Below are 21,433 nucleotides of genomic sequence, written 5' to 3' on the forward strand. Positions count from 1 at the left end.
AAGTTGTGTTTTGAAGAAAACTGAAAATAACTTTGAACAATATATTTATTGTTCTTATGCATATAAGTCATATAAAATTCACGATTCTTCAAATTTGTCCAGTATTTTAAGAAATACATGCGACGCATCGATGATTCAAAGACTATTTTGTTAATAGAACTGTGTTGAATTCGAATAATCCAGCCATATAAATATTCAAAAAAATTTGTTAAAATTGTGTACCATAACATGTTTAAACAATGTATCCATACATGTATGTATGTATAGTATTAATGAGTAAAAAGACGTAAAGAAATTTAAATGACTGTTTAAAAAAATTATAACTGTTTATTTCCAGTTATCATGAATTCAAAATCTAAAGTAATACATAATTTAAGAAAATATCAAAAACTGTAAAACAAGTACACGGATAAAGTTCCTTATTTACTAAAATGTTATAAACTACAAATCTTAGTATAGTTAAGAAAAAATATAATTATTTTGAAGTTACACATAGAACTTGACCTTAACCTGTAAAAGTGAACAGCTACCATATAAGTGTAAAATGAAGAATCCTGTTTACTACGGCGACCAATATATAAATACTTCTGTGTGTTCATATGTTTAAAAAATATTCTTTTTCGTTGCAAGATACGCATCAAACTTTTGCTTTGTCATCGCATTATGCTCTACCTATTATGTGTGTAAGATTTATAGTGCTACTTTGCCACTCTTATTATAATTAAGATCCGCACTTGAACGTAACAGGAAGTAATGTAATATTCACATGTGTTCAAAAGTTTCTTACAACGTATAAATGGTATGGACGAATAGATATTTATAACAATCAAATACTCCATACGAAATATTATTGCGTTTATTATCATATATAAATGTACTTATATGTTTGTACTGTGTTGTATAATTATTATTACATATGCATGTATAATATAAAACACAATGTTAAAAAATAATCAAAAGCATTCATATAATTTAGATTTTATCTGTAAAAAAGATGCTTTTCAAAAGCAAAACAACTTTTCAACATACATTTTGGTTGTCACAAAAAAAATATAATTGGAGCAGGTCATGCAATCATAATAACTGTTTTAGTGGAAACAAAAACTAACATATATTTCGGTTTTGTTCAGTTTCAGACGAAACACATTAATGCATTTAAAAAAACTATACTAATCACTAAAACAATTGAAGAAAACAGGATTTGTTCTAAAATTTGTAAAGTAATTCCTAATTAGCTAGAGTTAACATAATCAGCTGGTGGTGGTGATAACTGGTGACTTGTACTTAGCTCACTGTATAATCTGTCGTCACGTGACTTCAAATCTTCGTATGTCACAGGACTGTCGCTGTCATGTGTGTCTTCTGTTTGAAATCCTGAGAATCCTGACAGAAACAAAAGTAAATGTTCTAATGCAACATGATAATCGACTAACACTTAATCTAAAAGTAACAAATGATGTGTTTTGACATTGCTTTGATAACAATACAATTCCTTAAAACGTACATAAATTGTAAATAACACTTACGTAGTAGGAAATGTAATACATGTATTAAATTAAATTCTTATATAAAAGAGGGGTGTGATTTAAGATTTTATATTAATAAAATGATTTTATTTATATATATTCAACAAAGTTATAACAAAAACATATATCAAATATAAAGGACTACTTTGACTACATAAAATGACATATTGTTTATGAGAAGTAAATATAAAGCACTACCATTTGTACCATTTGTACGATATTCGTCATCCACTTGAGTATTTTCGTATCCATGGGTATTTGTTTCTTTGTTATTTCCATTCCTAAAAAAATGTTCAAGAAAATGTTTTAGAGGTACTGTGATCAAAAAGCTATATTTTATGAACAATGCTAGGAAATATTTTCTCTTATAGCAATGAAAAATTATATTCTTTTTCCATTGATGACCAAACTAAAAACATTATATTGATACGAATGCACTATAAAATCTAGCACCTTCCAAAAATAAAATATAACAAAAACTATTTAGAATGAACTAGCGTAAATTAATAATAAAATTTGTCAAATGTAATCTAGTTACAAACCTACGCTTCCATACTTTAAAGGCAACCAAAGCGATAACTCCAACAACAATGCCACCTGCTAAAATTGATCCTACTATCGATCCTATCAGAATGCCATCTCGATACAGTAATATTGCTAGACAAAATTAATAATATTTGTCATGACATGAATCTATTTTAAATATTTAAGATTATTTTTAAATAGTTAAATAAAGCAATGTTTAAATTAAGCGGCCAAGAATACACATGATATCAATTTTTTTAAAGAAAAAGATATGTAGTTTAAGATAAATATGTCGCAAACTGATGTTCCCCTTATAGACAAATTGGATTTTCTGTAATGCATTTGGTACTTTTCTATTATCTACATTCAGTCATGTTTGTCTAAAACCTCCCTCGAAGACACCAAATATATCGTAGTTAAAGCTATGTTTATTGTGTAAAGTGTCTGCTTTGAATATTACATTTGTATAAGTGGTTTATTTAAACAGATTTCTTTCTGTATATTCTTTGATAATAAAGAGTTGAAATCTGATTATAATTCTTGATAAAAGATATGCATCCACTTTTAAAACGCCACAGATTTGGAAACATATAATGTTATTTTAAAATAATTATTTAACATACATATATATTGCACATATTGACAAACACTTTGCGATGTCATTGCTTTTAAAAGCAAAAAAAAAAATGGTTTGGATTGATGTAAAAACAAAAATGTGGAAACTCTAATTACTATTAAAGGTCATCTCTCAACTTGATGATAGAAAACTGCGTACCGACGCTTAGATATATGTAACAAACCGCAAAGTATCTTTATATTTTTCATATTTATATTGTAAAGAAACATAATATATATTCATCTTTTTTCATTATATATCAAATTCTAATTACTATTACTATTGCAGTCGCGGAAGACATATCTGTATGATTTCCTCAACGTGAAACACAATTACTTGCTGTGATATCAAGGTTATACAAGAAACAGTTGAATAATAGAATATTGTAAGACTCGAATAGATTGTTTAAAAACCACGTTCCTATATTAATATAGTCGGTATAAACGTTGATGTTTTTATGCTATCTCTTATTATACATGTATCATCAAAACGGATTAAATTTATACTGTAAAACTAATACACACATCATTTTCTGGTGATGCACGTTGTTGAAATTCGTCTGTTGTATTTTAATTATGCATGCCTGAATTTCATGTGATAAGCTTGATTTGATATGCTGGTTTGAATAGAAATAACATTTACTAATAGATGATTTTGTAAAAAATATATTTTCACATTTTTCAGAAAAGTTCATTTTAAAAGGTGATTAATTAGAAATTTGGTCAAGTACACTTTCTGAATTAAACACTGAAGCCATTTATAATTTATGCTTGAAATAAAGAATTTTTAAAAATCTCATTAAATAAAATATCTAATAGTGCAAACATGAAACATAAGACACTAGATATCAAAGGACATTTAGCTATTTCCAATACCTTCGTACTTGCACCTATTATCATGTCAAAATTATTCCGTGAACATACACGATATGATTAAATGATAATTGTCATCTGTACGATAATGGGTTTTGAACAAGATATATTAGCGCAATTATCGGTTTGTTTTTGAAGTTTAGGAAAAGAAAGCTAATTTAATTATTGAAAGCACGATTATGTATTAAAATGTGTGCATCATACTGATGTCTACTCATCGTTTACTGCTGGTCTATTGGCTTAAGCACTGCTTAACTTTTAGTTGACATGCTACAATATTTCCGCTCACTGGGTCAGTTCACTAACGGACTAAAGTATATATGTATATATGCAATAAAAGACAAAAGCGCAGTTCAGTTGAACCTATTTCAACGTTGGATATTTTTTCTTAAAGGTTTAATATCGTTTTGTTTTAATTAATCTTCAACATATTTAGGTCCTCTAAATATGTCTATAACAATAATGAATTGTCATAATATTGAGTTGTCATGCAAATGATACGAAATGCTTATGTCGACACTCTTATACAGAGTGAAACTTAAATTTAAGAAGCTTCAGCGGCACCTTAATTGACAACAATGAATGCTGCTAACGATTGTTTACATTGACGAAATAATTTTGAAAAGGTCTGCGGCATTGTTAGTTTATAATTAATTACCTTCAAGACATTTCGAACCTTTAAATCCGTCTGTACAACCATACAAGCATTCAGCTGTTACCTGGTTGCAAGTTATATTTATACATTGGCTACTGCATAATTTGTCACATTTGTTTCCACTAAAACCCTTTTTGCATCCAAATAAACAATGACATTTTATATCATCACACACACGTTTGCCGGTATAAGATAGACATGAAGTAGAACATAAATTGTCACAGAACAATCCATGGTAATTTATAACACATCCTTCTAGACAATGTCCCGTTTTCCAGTCACATGTTTCGTTTTTGCAAGTATAACTACATGGATTTTCACAATATTCCCCATATTTAGTAATTGATTTACAACCATGTAAACACTTCCCAACATCTCTTGTGCAAATACGATCATTGGCAGTCACATTGCAATTTGTGTTACAGTTTTGTGAGCAATCATCTGAAAATGTGTCCCGTGTACAATCCAAACATGATCCATCTGTTTGACTGCATTCTAAACAGCTTGTTGGACAATTAGAATTGCACATATCTCCCCATTTTCCTCGAACACATCCACTTTCACATAATCCCTCTGTACTGCATGTATTGTCAATACAGCCATTTGAACAATTTATACACCTGCTAAAACTTTGATCAAAAGGAGATACTATATAGGACCCACTGTTACATTTTATACAGTTTCTAAATATACCTAATTCATCGGAGATGCACTCTTGACAATTCAAATCAGTATCACGACAGAGTTTGGAACAATTAACTCCATATGTTCCATCCTTACATGTGTCACAAAATTCTCCAACAAAATCCGGTCTACATTCAAAGCATCGACCGTCAGCAATAGAACAGTTGCCATAGCAACCTGATGAACATGTATTAGTGCATGTTTCCCCATAGAAGCCGGTTTTGCATACGGTACAATTTGATGCCGAAACACATTTATAACAATTTTCCGGGCAAGGTAATTCACAATAGTTACCATATGTTCCAGGTGAGCATGCATCACATTTGTCACCAATATAACCAGGTTTGCAACCACTAGAACAATATCCATCATATTTACGACATTTCCCCTCGTCACAGCCAGGTGAGCATCTATACTGACAATACGATCCGTAATAAGCAGTGTTTACACACCAGGTACATTCTGTATCTGATATACAACTTCCACAGTTACTAGGACATGTATTGTTACATTCATCACCATACCATAAACCTACGCAAGCATCACATTTACTTCCAATAAAATTAGACGATTTACAGGTACATTCTCCTGATATAAGTTTGCATGTATTATTAAGACAACCTTTCCCACATGGTATTATACATTTGTCAGTATAATAACCAGGTTTACATTCTGTACATCCATAACCATTTACACAAGTTTTACAATTTTCCAGACACTCCGTTGTGCATTTATCACCATAGTATCCGTCGATACAACCATCGCGACAATTCCTAACGGTATCACAATTATGACTTCCCTTACAACATGCACATTCATTGCAAGCCTGCATCGATAACCCTAGAAAAATAATAAAATCAAGATTAACATGTTTCATTATGTATGTTGTTGATAAGATTTTTTAAAGGTCATCGGTGCTTTTTACACCAGAAAAGATAAATATACATTCAATAATATTCTTCTGATCAACACAATAACTTGCCCCGTTTTTGCAACATAAACAATCTGATCAGATATGTGTTGATAATTCTAAAACAAAAATGTATCTGTTTTTGAACAAACAGTAAAGCTATTCAGCATTTCTATTTAAATTAATTATTATTTGTTTCAATGTATGGATAAAAATGAGCATTTACTTATATATACAATATAGAAACAGGCACTTGAAATAATGTATGGATTAAGGACCTTTTCAAGATATCCAATACAGCCTACTTTATTTCATGTTCTATTTCAATACAGTATATTGCTGTAGACTTGCAATAAATTAACATAAATGTTCCTTACCAATCTGACACACTAACACCAAAATTACTGAGACCAATCTTGTCATGGTGTCAACTGTGGTACCTTTAAATAAAATAGATTGATTTTATCTAATCTAAGGAATATAATAATATGATATTAATCTATGAGGAATATATGTAAATAAAGAGTATCTGTTTTTTACTATCTTTTACAAAGTAAAAAAAAAATGAAATTTTTTTCATGCGCGTAGAGTGATTACAAAAATTGAATATACTTATTTGCATTATAATAAGGGAATATACTATATATCACACCTGTGTTATCTGTATCACTTCGATATGAGACATATAATATTTTCACTGAAAACAAACACATATCCGTTCAATTTGATGACTTGCTATTGGAATCACAACGATGTGTGACTGTATCACTCAAGCGCGAGAAAAGGACGCACAAAAAATATAATGCAGATTTTCAAAGAATACGATAACACTGCAAAAGCAAATTCAGATCGCCGTGTATTTTTTCAGTGTTAATATAATACGTTTCAAATTTTAAAAATGATATATATCTAAGACAGCCAAGGAAGGAGTTGCCGAGTCTTTATATATCACATCGGACTTATATTCTCTGATATATATTAATTTAATTTCACGCATAAAGCGGTTAGCATTGACACATATACATACAGAAACGAACAGTTATAACTAGCAAAACAAGAATTTTACATCGTATAAGTAATAAACTATATTCACCTTATTACTATACAATTAATTATGTAATAAGTTAGTTTCATGTTATATTGACAGATTTAATTAATAACTGGAACAAAACTTATGCTCTCATTTTGATGACATTATAAAGTGCTTATTGTTTAAAGTATGATACACTTTTAAACAAAATAGTGAAACATTTCATGCAAACATGTAATGTATTTAGGTTTTGTTATTACAATTCAATGGCAGGAAAGCGTCTAGTTTTACATAAAACGCTTAACCTTCAAATTCAAACATAGTGCCCCATACTAGTGTAGCGATACAAAACTATTTTTGATGTGATGAATCCATATTATAATGTAATGCACAATCACACACTATAGTTTTTAACAAATGCCCAATGTTCATAGTTATCAAAGACGTATATATTCTTATTAATAAATATGGACCCCAAGACCTCTCGAGAGAAAGTTAAGATAAAAAGCATCAAGAAATTAATTTACTCATTTAAATAGTATAAACCGTATAAGAATCTTACACCGGCTGCCTGCCGGTACAGACCGGAATATCTAGCTCGAGGGTGACTGTTTACGGCGGTAACGATACTCTGCCGAGTTTCCTCTTAACAGTTACCCGAGAGCTAGATATTTCTGTCTGTACCGATAGCCGGTGTTTGATTCTTTTTATTGCATATTGCATATCAATTATTTTCAGAACAGAAATTACGAAAACTGATATTCTCATTACGCACTTTTTTCTTATAGTAGCGTATGAACGTACAATTTCATTCATGACGGTTAAGTGACGTCATCCTAAAAACGCCAATCATTCATAAAAGGCGCGCAGCAATGACGTCATTTAAAGCACGCGACTTGTCTTACATGGGGGTGTAAGACAGGGTTTTCTAGCACCGGTGTAAACGGTAGATTATAAGAATCTTACACCGGCTGCCGGTACAGACCGGAATATCTAGCTCGAGGGTAACTGTTTACGGCGGTAACGAGGCTCTGCCGAGTTTCCGCTAAACAGTTACCCGAGAGCTAGATATTCCCGTCTGTACCAACAGCCGGTGTTTGATTCTTTTTCTTGCATATCACGTTAATTATTTTCGGAACAGATATTATGAAAACTGATATTAACATTACGCACTTTTTTCTTAAAGTAGCGTATGAACATACAACTTTATTCATAACGGAAAATGACGTCACGCTAAGAACGCGATTCATTCATAAAAGGCGCGAGTCAATGACGTCATTTAAAACACGCGACTTGTCTTACACGGGGGGGGGGGTGTAAGACAGGGTTTTCTAGCACCGGTGTAAACGGTAGATAATCCTGTCTGACATGCAAGAAAATCCTGTCTGATATGCAAGAAATTAATATGCTGTCATTAGTTTACTTTTTTATTTTCTTTTTTTATCAGAAACAATTGAACACCGCTATGACAGAAACATATTTGAAGTTCTCGATATCTGCCGATAACGCATGTCCAAAATCAAGTTGTTCCAGATAATCCTGTTAAGTACAATATCCGTATGTATTAAATAAAATACGGTATGTCGTTAACATAAACATATTAGAGAACCTACCATAAAAATAAGGGAACAACATAATTGTACAATTTTAAATTTTCATAAAAAGAAAATTTTATGTGAAATGGTTTTATATTCTTTAAGAAGTTACATACCTTGTGACATAATTTTTTAAATCCGATAACTTGATATCCACACATACAAATGGGAATAGTAGACTCGTGTAATTTAAAAAAAGGTGGATATTTACTTCCTTATCTACTCATGCGTTATGCTAAACAATAATATTTTGAAGCTATATGTTATGTTACAATCTCAAGGTATAGATAATTTTCATTATTTATTTATATGTATTCCCAATGTAATATGCAGTATGCCGTGACATTAAAAACATTTACTTTTCAATGTGAATTACAAAAAAGCGCTGTTACATCACCTTTCCATAATATCTTTTGTTATTTAAATAATGCTTGCTCTTATTCGGTTTTTAGTGTCCGTTTATTTCCGAAATTGTATGGCCATGATGTTTTTGTATAAAAATGGAAGTATCATTTCACTATTAGAACGATATTATTGGGAATCGCCTCTTCATTACAACAAAGCCAAAACAAAAAGAAAAATCGGATTGACCAAAATATATGTTTCTGTTTTTCTTTTTTGACATCCGATATACATGTGATTAAACTAAATTTGATAAAGACCAAGACTTTGTTAAATAGTTTAGAGAGATATATGCATGGATCCGAATGTACCTTTAACAATGGTAATACTATATATCAACACGAATAAAAACTATTGAAAATCAGGTAATTATTATGACAGATAAAATACACCGCAAGGTGTTATACAGTGTGGTTGTTAATTCTCATGTCCCTTACAAGCTTGTTTCGCCGTAATATTATCCGAATCTTTTTGTTTACTCTTTTGACTTTACGGTTTATAATTAAGTACATTGTTATGGAGGGCGTTCGTTGCCAAAAATCCAATTCCAACACTAACGGAAATTTTCCTATATAGACAAAGAAGGCCGGAAACGTGCATTATTCTACAACAATGTACTCGCCGTTCTTATGACCTCCCTGTGCATTTTCAAACCGACATATTGACGGCGCCATTTTGTTTGAAAAATCTGATAAATAAAAAAACACTTTTTTTGTTGAATTTTGTTGTTTTAACCATCTAGAATGAAATAAAATGGTCTTACTTAGAAAATGAATCCGAACACCAATATCTTTAATTCAGTTGTTAACGATGTACAAAAGTTTAAAGTGTTGTTTACGTGACGTCACAATGTAGCGCCAAACAGCGCGTCCAAAAATAATCAAATTAAAGAAGGCTACTTTAATATTGCAAACGAGTTAAATTGCACATTTATTTCACTATTCATATTTTGTATTTCGATGAAAATATAGAGTGAAATGAAATAAACAAACAAAGTTTTATCAACGTTTTCAAATTCGTTATTCTTAAAATGTTTCCACTAACGGTAGATTTAACGACAGTTTTTTTAACCAACTTGAACAGCCTTTAAAGTACGTTTCTATTAGAAACTCTGATGCGACAACAAATTTAACCGCAAACATAAAATTCAACTATATAATAATTATTTTATTCTTTATTGACGTGTTAGAATGGAAATTGATATTAATTCTTCGTGCATTGTTGTATAATCATGCACATTTTTCGTTCAAATGCTTTGTAATTAATCACTCAGGCCTATCGGCCTTCGTGATTATATTACTATGCATTTGAACTGAAACCGTGCATTATTCTACAACAATGCACACAGAATTGATATATATTTCCTAAACATTTTAAAGTGTATGTTTTTTAAATTACTTTTGAAAATGCGAACGTATATGTTTTGCATTTTTACTGTATCCGTGCATTGCCAATAATATGCCACTAAATCCAAACCTTTAATAAAAGATTCACACCTTTAAATAACAAGTTTACACATGGATCTAAACAAATGGCCTAACATGGAAACCATCAAACAAAAAACAAAGTTACAAGTTCGTATCAGCCATTGCATATAATACATAAGCAACACACTTATAGATATCTATATGTACCTGAAATATGCAACTGAAATGCAAAACTCGAATACAGAATATAGAGTTTGATAAGACGTGTTTCCAGTTGCAGAACTACAAGGGTACGTTTACAAAGTAACATGTTAAAAATGACAAAAGTAGATAAACAGAGTGAAACGATTGTAATTCATGCTTGACGCCCTGCTCCTCTTTGAACGAGTGTTTACGAACTTCTGTTTCGGAAATGTGCAGAAGCGCCTCTACCCTACTCAATAAAACTGAATGAAAACAGGCCGCATTCTTTCTAAGATATTTCTTGTTGCATTATTTTCCACCATTTTAATCACTAAATCTACATACACCTCTTGAAAATTAAATATTTCACCATTTATTTAATACAAAATAATTATAATGAATAAGATAACTTAATAAATAAATGATTTATCATTTTCCCCTTGTTTTCCTGAGAAATATCGGCGATTTGGACGAAAATGACCATCTTCAAGCGAGTAATTGTATTCATAACCTTAATACTATCTAATATTTGATTTGTTTTCACACACATTTCATTTCATACAAAAACAACGCCATTATTAAAATATTTTAGATTTTAAAGCGTAAGCCGAGATTTTCTTTCCGAAATCAAAAAAACTATTTTTCCGTAACACATATGAACAATATTAAGGTATATTTCATAATTTCAGTGTATATAGATATTTGTTTATATATTTGAAGCTTATGGTCTTAATTTTCAAAATTTATTTATTTATAAAGTATCTAAAGGGGGTGTGTCTTGGTTTTCTTACCGAATATATGAATGTAGTTAAAGATAGAAAAAAGAGAGAGAACGATAACTTTATTTATTTTTATTCTTTAGGCATTACTAGAAAGCTTTTGATACCGAAATTATTAAAATTGATCATGGAATAATAGAGAGATTAGAGTGCGCCCTGTGAATCTTATTGAATTTCAGAGTTTGGTTTAAGAAGGTAACATAATTAATCTTGAAACAAAATATTTTACTTCTTAATTTTAAGTCATTGCTATGAAGCTAAGAAAGCAATATTTTATTTGAATGAAAAATTATTAGAATTGATTCAGAATTAAAACAAAAATGTTCGGAGGGGACGCCGTAGTTTACTTACCGGATTTGAGAGTGCGATTTTCAGAGGAAAAACGATAAAATTTGAAATAAAAATTTAAATACGATTACTTAGTTCATTTTTATTTGTAAGGCATTCATAGAAAGTCTATAAAGTAACTTTCATTTGATATCAAAGATATCAAAGTTGATGAAGAAATATAAACATCCCTCAGTTATCCAGAAATGGGGAAGAGGCGCAGGGTATTATACCTATCAGCACATTTCTGTAACAGAAGTTTGTAAACACTCGGTCAAAGAGGGGTGGGGCGTCATGCATTTTAGGATCGTTAAATGTCCGTTGCCCGTCGTCCGTCCGATGATTTAATAAAGATAAAAACCTGTCTACCACCATGGTTTGTGTGAGTTTTAGAGTATTTCCTAAGGCTATCACCGTGTGTTCTCTTCCGATTAAACTTCTCTTAAAGACCTATGATCGTTAGTTGTGTGAGGTTTACTGTATTCCATGAAACTATCATCGTGAGTTTCAGCAGATTTTCTTAAACCTAACACCTGTTTTATTGGATTACGAACCCGTAAAGATGACCTTGGGTTTTGTGAGATTAACTGTACTTCCTGAAACAATCATTGTGAATTTCATTGCGATAAAGCCCGCAAAACCCTATTTAAATGACTTGTGTGAGCATCACTGTATTCTGAAGATTTTTACCTTTTGTTATTTTTTAGCGATTAGAAGTCTCTTTAAGGCCTATTTCCGAGGATTGTGTGATATTTAATATATTCCCATGAGTTATTGCGAGAACATTGCTTTAAAAGTTGTATTACAGTTGGTTTCATTAGATTTCATGTATTCCCTTAGGATATTCTTGGGGGTTTCATTGCGTTAAGAGTCTTCTAAAAAGCGTATCACCATGGGCTGTGTGAGCTTTACTGTATTCCTTGAAGCTAACCATATTTGTTTCATTGTGAAAAGTACTGTCTTAAAGGCTTGTCACTGTGGGATGTGTTAGCTTTACTGTATTTCCTAACGCTAACACGGTATTAATGATTGCAAAAAAGAACCCTCTTAAGGACCTATCACCATGGGTTGTGTGAGCCCTACTGTATTTGCTGAAGCTAATCTTTTTCTTTTTGCGATAAGTACCCCCTTAGTTAGGGCTATTACTGCGAGTTGTGTCAGCCTTAATATATTCTGCGTCTATCGGTGTAAGAATTTATTTCGATGGCACTCTAAAAGCCTTGTTGCTGTTGGTTATTTGAACTTTGTATTCCTTGAGGCTATCATCGTGGGTTTTATATGGACTTGAATCATCTACAAGGTCTTTCACCATGGGTTTATTGAGTTTAACAATATTTATTTCCTTAGGGCTATCGCCGTTGATTGACTTAAGATGAAAACCCTCTAACAGGCATATCATCGTGGATTGTGTGAACTTCACTATATCACTATATTTTCATGGGCTATCACTGTGTGTTAACTTAAAATAATAACCCTGTAAGTGGGTTATCACTGCGGGTCGTGTGAGCTTTACTGTATTTCCCGAGGCTACAACTGTTGATTTACCTAGATAAAAACCCTATAAAAGACCTATCACCTTGCTTCATCATCGATTTGGTATTAATTATATGTTTTATCTTCAGTTTTATACAAGAATATACAATTATAACATTTTAATAACGTTTATTCAATTATATGTCATTATGTTAATTTGATATGTTAATTTGTTTTAAGTTCAGGTAATTTATTTTTTGCTAAAAATTGTTTAATACTAACCATTGATGATTTATATAATAAGTTGTAACACAAGAAATAGTGTTAATCAAATGAAAAAGATTTAAAACAGACATATCTGATCGATCAGAATGCAAATTACTTTTAGATTGCTACCATCTTTACAATGTTTAAAGTTGCATAATCAATAGAAACACGTGCATACCAATCAAATCACTTTAACTATAAAACAGTATTTTGCATTTATGGTGTAAAAATACTGTCTTCAGTTTCACTTGCTGAAAAGCATTTGCATTATTCAATAGTCAACCAAATTATTTAAACTACAAAAAGATTCATTTGTCACAAACATTATTGTCAGTAAAAGAAGTTAGTTAAAATCTAGTGTTAACATAAACAGTTGCTGGTGGTGATATCTGCTGATTTGTAGTATTCTGACTGTATAGTATCTCGTCACGTGATTTCAAAGCTTCATATGTAACAGGAGAGTTCATCTCAAATGTGCAATCTGAATAAAATATATAGAATTTTCCCTTATTGGGTTATACAGACAGGAAACGATTTTTGCTCTTAAAACATCATTACTATTTACTCATAGAAATTAGTAGTAATTTTTTCATTAAAAAAAAAAGATTTCTATCTTTATTTTTTTTCCTTAATGTTTTTGTCTACTCATTTCAAGACACAAAATTGTAAGGTAAATCCTCATAAATAAAGTACAGTTTTGAGAGACTAGTTAATTAAAATAACATCCCTAAGACACATTAATACATTAGTTTAAGACATGTATATCAAACCATCTTAATGAAAGAAGCATTATTAAAGAATTACCGTTGGGACAATTTTCACCAGGCACAGGCTTTTTTTCGTATCCATGTTTGTCTGCTTGTTTATCACATCCATGTCTAGAAATAATTAAGACATATGTTTAACAAAAAACATTATTAACGAACTTATGCAATAAATCCATTCATTTAATATACGAGTGTAAAAGAAATATACAAAATTACCAAATAACACTTGAAAGTTTAGCAAAACGGGCTAGGTTTAAGTTTGCAATAACTTTGTATTTAAAGCAATGCTTGATTAAATATATTTACTTTGAAAATGTATTTATTTGCACAAAAAAGAAAGATTTTTGCGTAAATGTGTTACGAACCTTCGTCTCCATACAATAAAGGCAATCAAAGTGGCAACTCCAACAATAATACCACCAGCTACAAATGACCCAGCTATAGATCCTATCAATGTACCTGTGGTATGGCCTTCTTGACCGGGTTGTATCGCTAATAAAAGAAAAAATAATTCTTTTTAAAGTTGAACTTTTTAAATTGAAAAAAAAAAATTTTTAACTAGGCTTTCAGAAAAAAATGAAATCGTTATATTTTCCTACGACATTATCTTAATATTGACTTGCGTTGATAATAAATAGTTGATGAGTAACGTTTTGCTGTATACATGTGATTTTATATACCTTCAACGCATTTCGGTCCTTTAAATCCCTGTCGCATATGTTGTTACATCTCTTTCCACGGAATCCATCTTTGCATCCATACAAGCAATCCCCGTTTTCAACATCACAAACCCGCTTCCTTTCATTTGATTGACATGCATCTGCACATGTTTTGTCGCAAAACGATCCATAGTAATTCATTGCACACCCGTCTGTGCAATATCCCGTTTTCAAGTCGCAGCTTTTATTGTTGCAAGTATCACTACAATGTTTTTCACAATATTCTCCATATTTTGTGAATGATTTGCATCCCTGTAAACACGTTCCTGTATCTTGAGCACAAGTTCGACCATCGTCGATCCGATTGCAAGTTGAACTGCATGTTTGTGTGCAATTCTCTGAGAACATGTCACGTGTGCACTCTAAACATTGTCCATCTTTTTTATTGCACTCTACACAGTTAATTTCACAATCAAAGTTGCACCTATCTCCCCACTTTCCCCGGACACACCCGATGTTGCATAACCCAACTGTATCGCATATTTTATCTAAACAGTTATTTGGACAGACTCTACATATGTTAACGGTTTGTTCAAAAGGAGATATTAGGTAATATCCTCTGTCGCATATTAAACAGTCACCATATTTTCCTGATTCACTTGTGATACATGTATTGCAATGTTCGTCGACATTACGACATAGTTGTGAACAATTATAACCATAAGTTTCATTTCTACACGTATGGTTACAATATTCTCCGTAAAATCCCGGCTTGCAATCAGAACATCTACAACCAATAAGTGAACAGTTTCCATCACAACCTGTCGGACAGGTGTTCATACACGTGTCACTGTAAAACCCAAATTTGCACGTCAAGCAATTTGTCGCCGAAAGGCAAGTTAAACAATTTTCTGTGCAATTTAGATCACAGAAACGACCGTGCAATCCAGGTGAGCATGTATTACATTTGTCCCCAGTAAAGCCAGGCTTGCAACCTTCAGTACAATATCCAGTATTTTTATTGCATGATCCATCGTCGCAACCAACTGAACATCTATACTGACAATATGATCCGTAATAAAAACTGTTTATACACCATGGACATTCTGTATCTGATATGCAACTTCCACAGTTACTAGGACATGTATTGTTACATTCATCTCCATATTTTAAACCTAAGCAGGTATCACAATAACCTTTAACAAAATTAATTGATGTACAAGAACATTGACCTGATTCAAACGAACATGTATTGTTGAGACAACCTTTCCCACATTGCAAATTACATTTGTTGGTATAATAACCAGGTCGACATTCAGTACATCCAGTACAATTAACACAAGTTTTACAATTTTCTAGACACTCCTCTGTACATTTATTACCATAATAACCGTCGATACAACCATCAACACAATTATTGTTGGAATCACAATTATGACTTCCTTTACAACATGCACATTCATTGCAAGCCTGCATCGATAACCCTAGAAAATTAATAAAAATCAAGATCACCATCTTTCATTATGTATGTTGTTGATAAGGTTTTTCTAAAAGGTCCTCGGTGCTTTTTACACCAGAAAAGATAAATATACATTCAATAATATTATTCTAAGCAACACAATAACTTGTCCCGATTTTGCAACATAAACAATCTGAACAGATTTGTGTTGATAACTCTTAAACAAAAATATATCTGTTTTGAATAAACAATAAAGCTATTATACATTTCTATTTACATTAATTATCATTTGTTTCAATGTATTGATAAAAATGAGCATTTACTTATATAGACAATATAGAAATAGGCACATGTAATAACTTATGAATTAAGGACCTTTTCAAGATATCCAATACAGTCTACTTTATATTTATAGTTCTTTTTCATAACAATACAATACATTGCTGTAGAATTGCAATAAATTATCATAAAAGCTACTTACCAATCTGACACACTAACACCAAAATTACTGAAACCAATCTTGTCATGGTGTCAACTGTGATACCTTTAAATAACACAGTTTGATTTTATCTAATATGAGGAATATAATAATATGATATATCTATCTATGAGGAATAATTGAAAATAAAGAATATCGAGTTTGTTTTTAGTAAAAGTCCTATCTTTTACACAGTAAAACAAAAATTGGAATTTTTTTACATGCACGTAGAGTTGCCTTTTCTCACTTTGATTACAAACATTGAATATACTTATTTGCATTATAATAAGTGAATATACAGTATTACTATATATCACACCAGTCTTATCTGTCTCATTTCGATATGAGATATAAAGGAATTTCACTGAAAACAAACACATCTGCGTTCAATTTGATGACTTGTTATTGGAATCACAACGATTTGTGTCTGTTTTACTTAAGCGCGAGAAAGGGACGAAAAAGAAATATAACGCACATTTTTCAAAGAATACGAGAACGCCGTGAAAGCAAATTAATCTCTTGTTATATTTGCTGTGTATTTTTTCAGTGTAAATGTTATTTTCAAATTTTAATGATGATACATATTCAAAACAAACAAAGACACAGTCGGCAAATATTTACTTCTCAGACTGTGACTTATATTTTTATAGATATTTAAATATAATTTCACGCATAAAACGGTTAACATTGAAAACATATACATACAGAAACGAACAGTAGTAACTAGCAAAACAAATATTTTAATATCATACGTGGAATAACCTATATTCATCTCGTTAACATACAATACATTATGTATATAAGTTAGTTTCAACGTTAAATTGACAGATTTAATTTATAATTCGAACAAAACTTATGATGTTGTTTTAATGACATTATACAGTGCTTATTGTTTTAAGTATGATGACCTTATTCAACAAAAAAGTCAAACATCTCATGCAGACATGTAATTTATTTAGCTATTGTTATTACGATTCAATGACAGGAAAACGTCTTCTTGACATATTAAGACGCTTAACCTTCAAAATCAAATATAGTGCCCCATACTCGTGTAGCGATACAGAACTATTTTTGATGTGATGCATCCATATAATAATGTAATGCAAATCACACACTAAAGATTTTACCAAATGTTAAGTAAAATACTCTCTGTAGTAAAATACTTTCGAGAATATACCACAAAAAGGAGGGAAAAACATAATCATACCCTTTTTTATTTTTTTTTATAAGAATATGTTATATTATGTATCTTTATATACTTTAAGAAGTTACATACCTTGTGAAATAAATTCTTAAATCCGATAATTGGTATCAACACATATGAATTTAAAGTAAAGAGGCGTTTATTTTTCAAAACAGGTAGATATTTTCTTCCTCATCCACTCATACAATAAGATCAGAAAGGTAGATGTTAAGTTAAAATGCGTTAAAATATCCTGGTGTATCATTTTTATTACCAATGTATTATAAATTACGCATATTTTATGCAGATTGTCGTGGCATAAAACAAACATTATCATTTTAACGTAAATTTTCAAAAACTGACTGTTCACCTTTCTTCACTTTTCCTCTTGTATTTAAATACTTTCAAATGCCGTCCATATGTTTGATTAATAGGGTCATTTTGTTTGAAAAATAGTTTTTCTTGTACTGTATACCGTTTTACAAGCTAAAATAAATCATTAAAACTTACTTAATAAAATGAAAACATTTGTATTTAATTTTATTACATTCGAAAGTTTGTTTGACATGAAATCCCCCTTTCCAAGAAAACAGGAGACATTCGCTCCGTTGATTTCATGTGTTTCAAATATTGCATTTTAACATTAAACGTATTCTATTTTGCTGTCTGGAACTTCATGTGTTTTTTTAATTATTATTATTTAAAATATTTGATACACCGATGTTTTAAAAATGTAAAGATTGCGTTAAAAGTCGTTTAGGTCTAATTCAAGAATGTTTAACCGATAATGATGCGTGTTTTAATGCTTGTGTGTCGTGTCAGTTTTTACTTTCCAAAGTATATGGTCTTGATAATATTGTATGAACATTGAAAAAGTTCTATTTCCCTATCATTTGTAAGACTGATAGTAATACAAATTGTGATGTTTTTTCCTTCATTAAAACAAAGCCCAAAATGAGATTAACTATATACATTTAATTTTTGAATTGGTTTTGACATCCGACATGAGATTAAACCGAAAATAGACAAAGACCATAACGTTTCTTAAATAAATCACAGTGAGATATTTACATGTGATCCGAACAAACATTTAATAATGCTGATGTCATAAATCATTTTCATGTTAATAAACTCTAAAATATATAATCATTATAATATACATAAAATACATCACGAGGAGTGCTCGATGTGTTCTTTTTTGTTAGTTAATTTAACACGTCTCATTGCCTTTCAAGCTACGTTAGCTTCGATTTGCTGTAACATTATCCAAGTTGTCTTTTTCACAATAATTTTGAATTTACGATGTGAAGTAAAGTAAAATATGAAATATAAAGATACGCCCCATTTCGATTAAGGTACAATAAGGAATTTTCTGTTGAACTTTTCAAAATTGTTTATCTTAGCGGTAGTTTAATGCAGATACAATAACAGATTTGAAAAAGGAAGATAAGTGTGATACCAAGTAGGTAGCTGACTTTTAGAATTTTGATTTAGTCAAAGTTTCTATAGTAAATAAAAATCAAATGCTTGAAAATACAAGCTGATGATAAACATATTTAAACCGATCTGTAATACCATTTATTATATACTTACGAATGAAATATTGAGAAATATTGATGAAATAAAATGTGTATTTTCATTTTCTGTATTTTCACTGTAAAAATTTATTTTTCACTGCAGTGAAACATATTTTCCGTATTTTCACTGGTGTCTTGCCGGACTACTTTCTTTTAAATTCTGCATGTACACAAAATTTAAGGGAAAGTCTTTCAAATTTTAATGTCAAAAAAGAGAAAAATGTATATAATAAACAGAAAATTCAAGTTTTTTCCATAAATACATGATTTATTTTCATCTTGTGGCATGAAAATTACCATATTTCACTCGTGGCTACCGCCACTCATGAAATATTTATTTTCATACCACTCAATGAAAATAAATCATGTATTTATAGAAAAAACTTGAATATCCTCTATATATTTTGATGTATCTTATTATTTAAAGCTATTTTTTAAAAACTGTTTCACATAGCTTTGATTACGTATTGGGTGTGATTTTCTTAAAATATTTGCAATTACTTATTTGTAATGATGTGACAGGTGTTCAATGTATGTCATCTTTTTCAGAATGATAAACTGATTCGGATAAGTTGTACATGATTGATCAAATTATCAACAAAGTCACATAGAGTCTGTATTAAAATCTTGAGATTGCTTAAAATCGATTAGCCGATAACATATTTAAATCAAACTGTAAAATTAATACGTTTCGAATTTATCTTATTTTTGAAATTTGCACGTCTTTTTTAAAACTTTTTGACACTGCACAGTTCAAAAATGTCATCATTGTTAATATGATACTAGTATGTTTTCAAACTGCCATGCAATCTTTTTATAGGATGGTTTGTAACCACCTTTATCATTTATTATTCGTTTGCAGTATGCATTGTTGGAAACAAATTAATATTGAACAAATTGAATGTTGATGCTCCACATCAAAGACGCCGCATATTGAAGTGAACAGTCACAGGTAATGTACAAAATCAGCCTTGATAATTGTTCTCTATTGCAGTTGAATATCCGAAGCACTTATGTTTCTGGTATGTGCTTGTTATTTGATAATTAAGTTGCATATTTGTTTGTGTACAAAAGTAGAACCTTATGAATAATCTGAAATTCTGAAACCTTTCTTTGACGACAAAGATTGAAAGGTCACGTCGAAGTAAAATTTATTGGATAACAAGTAAAATTGAAATGATTGGTATACTTAAAATAAATTCAAGACAAATACAGAGATAAAGAAACATATATCCGATGCTCCGAGAATATGTCCAGTTAAATATTGATGCAATTTGCATAATGTTCGAATGATTTTGGGAACGAACTGTTCAGTTATTTTACAAATAGCCAAAACATGTCTTTAATATTAAATAATTATAAATAAATTGTTGATTATAATCAATTTTAGTTGTTAACTTATTAATAACTAGTTGATTAACACAAGATAGAATTTTGATTGCATAATTTGTCCCATTGCTGAATAGACGAATGCATATCTATTAGATGCCGCGAGCACTTGTGGTTATTAATCGTAATAATGCATAGAGCTGTAACTTGTGAGGCAAAATGTATGTATCAAAAGACGTGTGCAATTACACCAAGCTGCATCATGTTTATTATTCATATTAAAAGAGTTAAGATATACCATCAGGTACCTAAATATAAGTACACTTGACTACTTGTGCATTGATAACGAGGACAGTCGATGGAAATCCGTTTTCGTGTTTTGAAAGAAAAACTCATGTGATAAACTGAAATTTAATTTGTTAATGTCATTCTATTTTTTAACTTGACATACAATTGTACTCAAATGTTGTCCTGTTTTTTTTTTATTATTTAATAGCTTTTTTAAAGTTTTGAGCGTCTTTTTATATAAAATATTGTTTTCTGTTAATAATATTTAAAATTCTGTTTCTAATTTATCGATTTATCGAGATTTAATTGCTACTTGTCAGTGCAATATGTCTCGAATTAACCTTTATTTCCTATGTAGAAGTTTAACCGTATATTTAATATTACTTCATTTTTTTTGTAAAAAAATTTGACCCAAATCCGTC

At 30.5% G+C, this 21,433-nt stretch overlaps 1 protein-coding gene across 1 annotated transcript in view; it reads right to left on the reverse strand.

Moving 5' to 3' along the window:
- Positions 1–356: 356 nt before the first annotated feature.
- LOC132724418 (multiple epidermal growth factor-like domains protein 6) overlaps positions 357–21,433 on the reverse strand; it is a 37,517-nt gene continuing 16,440 nt past the window's right edge. Inside the window, exons 6-16 of the mRNA XM_060709280.1 lie at positions 16,638–16,716; positions 14,703–16,181; positions 14,404–14,530; positions 14,076–14,149; positions 13,637–13,752; positions 12,010–12,127; positions 6,166–6,228; positions 4,198–5,718; positions 2,069–2,183; positions 1,725–1,807; positions 357–1,362 (exon numbers count right to left, since the gene is read on the reverse strand). Coding sequence (XP_060565263.1) covers positions 1,232–1,362; positions 1,725–1,807; positions 2,069–2,183; positions 4,198–5,718; positions 6,166–6,228; positions 12,010–12,127; positions 13,637–13,752; positions 14,076–14,149; positions 14,404–14,530; positions 14,703–16,181; positions 16,638–16,716 — 3,906 coding nt within the window. The 3' untranslated portion in view covers positions 357–1,231. The remainder of the gene's footprint in view (positions 1,363–1,724; positions 1,808–2,068; positions 2,184–4,197; positions 5,719–6,165; positions 6,229–12,009; positions 12,128–13,636; positions 13,753–14,075; positions 14,150–14,403; positions 14,531–14,702; positions 16,182–16,637; positions 16,717–21,433) is intronic.

Source organism: Ruditapes philippinarum, unplaced genomic scaffold (assembly GCF_026571515.1).
Source record: "Ruditapes philippinarum isolate M1 unplaced genomic scaffold, ASM2657151v2 ctg4572_1_1_1_1, whole genome shotgun sequence".
NCBI lineage: Eukaryota > Metazoa > Mollusca > Bivalvia > Venerida > Veneridae > Ruditapes > Ruditapes philippinarum.